Here is a 5,264-nt window from a genome sequence, read left to right on the forward strand (position 1 = left end):
AGCTCTCCCCACTCCTAGCCTGGTGTGTGGTCCCCTCAGAGCCACCCCCTTTCAGAGCCTTTCCGCAGCTTATCTTCAAGACCCTTAATTTGCTGCTGGCCACGTCTTTGGGCTCCTGGGATGGGCTCCCCAGGCCCTGAGTCCTCAGGGTAGCTCTGGTGACCCTTTCTCATTCTCCTGCACAGGGATCAGGCTGGCCGCCCCAAGTGCCCACTGGACCCCTACTTCATCATGCCCGACAAGTGCAAATGCGTGGACTTCCAGACCCTCAAGCTGCAGGAGCTGCCTGACGCCGTGCCCCATGGCGAGATGCCCAGACACACGCAGCTCTACTGCGACAGGTGAGGCGGGCATGGGCTGGGAGTGGGCGTCTACAGGGCTGGGTATCCCTGGCTGTGGCCCTGAACTGGCGCTGGGAGTGGACCGTCCAGCATAGTGAGTGGGGGAGGAGAGGATGACTGGTTACAGGACACGTGCCCTCTGCCTGGTGCCTCACATACACTTCTTGTCATCTTGTCTTCCCGTAACCTGCAGGGGCACGTCAGTCCCCATTGTGCAGATGAGGACATGTAACTGACTTAGTGACTGGAGGAGCTGGGCTTTGAGCCTGTGTTTTTCCTGGGAGGATCTCTCCAGCCCTCCCAGAACTGGGAGGCACAGCTAGATATCCAGCAGCTGAGAGAGCCTCTTCCCAGCCTGACACCCTGCCCCTGCCCTGAGCTTTCTGTTAAGAGTCTTCCTTAGATTTTGCTGAGTCATTGGAAAGGGGAGAAGGTACTAGGCTGGGGCCTGGTACCCCCACGGGAACCCAGGTAAAAGGCTTGGAGGCATTGACCAGGATCTTACCTGGGGCTTGCACACCCTAACAATGGGCAGGTGTTCTGCACATGTAAGTTTACTGAGGAGCCATAGGTTTCTTTAGTTTTATCAGTGGCAGCAGAAAGTGTAGAAGTCAGACACTCGAGCAGGTTACATGAGCTTTCTGAGCCTCAGTTTCCTTATTAGTAAAATGGCAATCATGACAGTCCTTGATCCTTTGTCCAGCTGCTATGAGGTTTAAACTGGAAAATGTTTGTCAGATGTTTTTCATAATTCCTTCATACAAATTAGGTATTTGGTATTTATTAGATTATTGTACACACGGTCCGTGATCCACAAAGCTTAAGAAATGGGGCATGGGAAGAGGGGTCAAAGAATCCTGTCCTGGAATGTTAACAGTGAAATCATGGTCCTGATGTGACTCTGGTGTTTAAAGCACTTGTGTCTGTTACACAGCAGTCAAGGCAGGTCAGATCACTTTATCATGCCGCCAGTCTAGAGAGGTGCAGTGATTTCTTTGACGTCACAGAGTACAGATGTCCCAGTGTTCACTCCATGTCACGTGGCTCTGGCTAGAGGGGCTTGGAGACTTCCTTGTTTCACCATCTTATTTTTTAAAAGAGGAAATGAAAGTTTAGAGGCAAAATGACTTTGCTGAACTCATGGAGCATGAAGAGGCAGAAAGAGGGAGTGGCCCTGGCAAAGAGGCTGAGAGGGCACGAGGAAGAAGGCTTCGCCCGAGATGGCAAGGGGAGCCCTTGTTGAGGCTGACAGCAGATGAGATGGAGATTGGGCCTCCGAGGCTGGGGCAGGCCAGCACTGAGCCCCGCCTCTGCCCCAGGCAGCATAACCAATGAGCTTGTGAAAGCTGTGGGCCATCACCATGACCAAGGATGGTTAACACTGTCCTGCAAGCAGTGAGTGGGCCATAGTGAGGGGGAGAGGGACCCATTATCCGGCCTTTGTGGGTGGAGAGGTCTGGAACCAGCTCAGCTTGTGAGGCGGCCTCTGGTAAAAATGCTAAGGCGGACTACTGTGTGATGAAGGGTGTAAAGTAAAAAACTTGCCATCCCCACCAGGTCTCACCTTTTACCCTTCCTCCCTGTCCTCTTCTCAGGTACCTGTGTGACAAGGTCGTACCCGGGAATCGGGTCACCATCATGGGCATCTACTCCATCAAGAAGTTTGGCCTGACCTCTAGCAAGGGCCGCGACAGGGTGGGCGTGGGCATCCGGAGCTCCTACATTCGTGTCCTGGGCATCCAGGTGGACACAGATGGCTCCGGTGAGTTGGCTTTGGGACGTTGGGACCCAGGCTTTTTTGTGCCCTGGGCCGAGTCCCCATTGTCGCCTGGATTATACTTGGGTCTCCGTGGTCTCGCCCCTACATTCTGTGTTCTGCACAGCAGCCATGGCGAGCGATGCTGTCATAACCAGACAGCATGTCACTCAGCTGAGATGACAGTCCACTTCTCTCTGCAAGATGGAAGTTTTTCCAGGGGCTCAAGGGCCTCCATGGTCTGGTCCCCTAGCTCCTCAGACCCCCGCCCTTCCCACACAGACCCACTTCTGAGGGGAAGAACCGGGGTCTCTTGTCTCTCTGCTGTCCGGACCCTGCAGGCCCTGTCCGGGGCAGCGGGCTGGAAGAGGCTCCCTCTCACACGGCTCCCTCCCCTACCCGCCCAGGCCGCAGCTTTGCTGGGGCGGTGACCCCGCAGGAGGAGGAGGAGTTCCGGCGTCTGGCCGCCCTCCCCAATGTCTACGAGGTCATCTCCAGGAGCATCGCCCCCTCCATCTTCGGGGGCACAGACATGAAGAAGGCCATCGCCTGCCTGCTCTTTGGGGGTTCCCGGAAGAGGTGGGAGTCCAGGCTTCCCAGGTCTGGGGAGGGAATGGAGACTTGGCCCGCAGGAAGACAGCCGCCAGGTGGTCAGGTCTTGAATGTCCTTTTCCTGTCCCCGGGACCTGCATCCCCGTCTGCTACTTTTCCCAGGCACCTTTCCCAGCTCCTGGGCTCACCGTCAGCTGGCCAGGGGCTCATCCATGCTTTCTTCTCCAGGGAGACCCCTGACTCTGGCCAGGGATGGACTCTGGTGGACTTGACAGGGCCAGTGGGGAGAGCTCTGGGCTCAGAGCCTGGAGACCAGGGATTAAATTTGCTGTGCCGCTTATTTACTGTGTCACCTTGGGCAAGAGATGCCACCATTCTGAGTCCAAGTTTCCACATAAATAAGACAGGTGAAAAACCTAACAAAGGACATCACGCGTTCTTTGAAACTATAAAGTAATAGAGGTATAAAAAATATTAGCAACAGCTACCATTTACTGAATTCTTACTGTGTGCCGGGCTTGCTTCTAAGTGCTTTTGTGTGTCCTGAAATCCAGTCAGTCCCTGTGAGAAAGTTAGGGTCATGCCCGTTTCACAGATGAGGAAATTGAGGCATAGAGACTGCACGGGCCTCGTCATAGGCACCCGTGGGCCCGGAGCCTGCCCGCTTGGTGTTCGTGCACAGCCCCCTGCCGGCTCCCCTCCTTTCCTTTTCAGCGGTGAGGGATGCTTGCTTATCAGATGCTCACTGTGTGCCCAGCCCCAGGCGCCATTTCCTTTGACCCTCCCCTCCTTGGGAGGCAAGTTACCACGGGCGAGGCGAGGGAACACAGTGGAGTATGAATGTGGTCTCAGCCCAGAGCCCCTGCCTGCTCTGAGGCCTGTGATAGGTCGGAGGGGACCGACTGCCAGCCAGCCCATCATCGTGACCAGCCTGAGTGAGTCCCAGCCCCTGGTAGATTCTCGCCTTGCCCATGTGCCCGTCCTCTCCTAGGCTCCCCGATGGACTCACTCGCCGAGGGGATATCAACCTGCTGATGCTGGGAGACCCGGGGACAGCCAAGTCCCAGCTGCTGAAGTTTGTGGAGAAGTGTTCTCCCATTGGGGTGAGTGCCAGGACGAGCTTCTCTCCCTGGCTGTCCCAGCAGGGAGGAAGGCTGCAGGGCAGGACCCTCTCAGTGGGTAGGCTCACCCAGAATCTCCTCCTCATTCCTCTTGGATGTGGTCAGGTGGCACAGGAGGAGAAGAGGAAGGAAACCAACAAGTGGGTGTAGGTTTGGGGTTGTGGGCGGAGCACTGGACTGAGAGGCAGGATGGGGTTGGATCTCGGCCTGGCCAGTAAATGGCTGTGGACCTTGAGTGAGTCACCTAAGGTCCCTGAGCTTCAGTTTTTCCATCCGCTAAATCTTTACATTGATAAAAGTTATGGCCGAAGTCAAGGGCTAGGCACTGTTTGAAGAGCATACTTTACATATATTTACTCATTTAATGCCATCACAACTCTGGTAGGTAGGTACCGTGACCCCGTTTATGGATGAAGGAACTGGGATACAGAATAGCTAAGTGTTTTGGCCAAGGTCCCACAGCTAGTAAGCACAGGCACAGTGTATTGAACCCAAGTGTCTGGTAAGCTGAGGCCTTTGTGCAGTGATGAATGTGTCTGGGGTGTCAGAGCAGGTTGAGGACGCCTACCGTGGTCAGTGGGATGGGTACAGGTCGGAGGCGTGGTCTCCGGATAGGGCTGAAGTGTGCCCAGTGCTCTATACCAGGGCTGTCTAGTAAAAATGCATGTGAAACTACAGATACGAGTCACATGTGATTTTAAACATTCTAGTAGCCACATTCAAAAAGTGAAATAGGTGACATTAATTTTAGTCTACTTAACTCAATATGTCTAAAACATTATTTTCACATGTAGCGTAATATGAAAAAGTATTATGGAGGTACATTACCTTATTTTGTAAGCACTAAGTTTGAAATTTGTATTTATACTTAAGCACTTCTTGGTTTAGACGTGCCACAGTTCAAGGGCTCAGTGGCAGCATGTGTTGTACTGGTCTGTATAAAAATGACAAGGGACTCGGGGTGAGGGGAGCCTTTTCCTAGGAGTCAGGAGTCCACCCAGCTCTTAGGCCCCTAGATGTGTGTCACGCCTCTCCTCGGGGCTCAGTTAGCGTCTGTGTGAGCGGACCCCTAAGCGCTGCTTCATGGGGCTGTGGCAGGGCTCAGATGAGTGATGGATGTGAATGCCTTTCCAGGAGTGAACTTTCAGGCCAGACTGGGGCCGGGGTGGCCTCCTTATCAAGAGGAGGCGCCCTGAGTTCTGTGCGCTGCAGTCAGCAACAACGTGAGACCGCAGAAAAACCACACCTCTCTGGGCTCCTTGACTTACTGGGGTCAGAGTATGGAGATGGAGCTGTGTTGGCCCTGACACCTGCTCTAATCTACCTCGCCCAGGTGTACACGTCTGGGAAAGGCAGCAGCGCAGCTGGCCTGACAGCCTCAGTGATGAGGGACCCCTCGTCCCGGAATTTCATTATGGAAGGTGGAGCCATGGTCCTGGCCGATGGTGGGGTCGTCTGTATTGACGAGTTTGACAAGGTGAGGCTGACACGGTG

General features: G+C 54.4%; 1 protein-coding gene across 1 annotated transcript in view; it reads left to right on the forward strand.

Annotated features, from left to right (window-relative positions):
- Positions 1-5,264, forward strand: part of MCM5 (minichromosome maintenance complex component 5) — a gene marked incomplete at its 5' end in the record, with an annotated part of 20,439 nt that overhangs the window by 5,761 nt on the left and 9,414 nt on the right. Inside the window, 5 exons of the mRNA XM_023527458.1 lie at positions 186-341; positions 1,937-2,103; positions 2,505-2,676; positions 3,641-3,752; positions 5,104-5,261. Coding sequence (XP_023383226.1) covers positions 186-341; positions 1,937-2,103; positions 2,505-2,676; positions 3,641-3,752; positions 5,104-5,261 — 765 coding nt within the window. The remainder of the gene's footprint in view (positions 1-185; positions 342-1,936; positions 2,104-2,504; positions 2,677-3,640; positions 3,753-5,103; positions 5,262-5,264) is intronic.

The sequence above is a fragment of the Pteropus vampyrus genome, unplaced genomic scaffold, assembly GCF_000151845.1.
Source record: "Pteropus vampyrus isolate Shadow unplaced genomic scaffold, Pvam_2.0 Scaffold16, whole genome shotgun sequence".
Classification (NCBI taxonomy): Eukaryota; Metazoa; Chordata; class Mammalia; order Chiroptera; family Pteropodidae; genus Pteropus; species Pteropus vampyrus.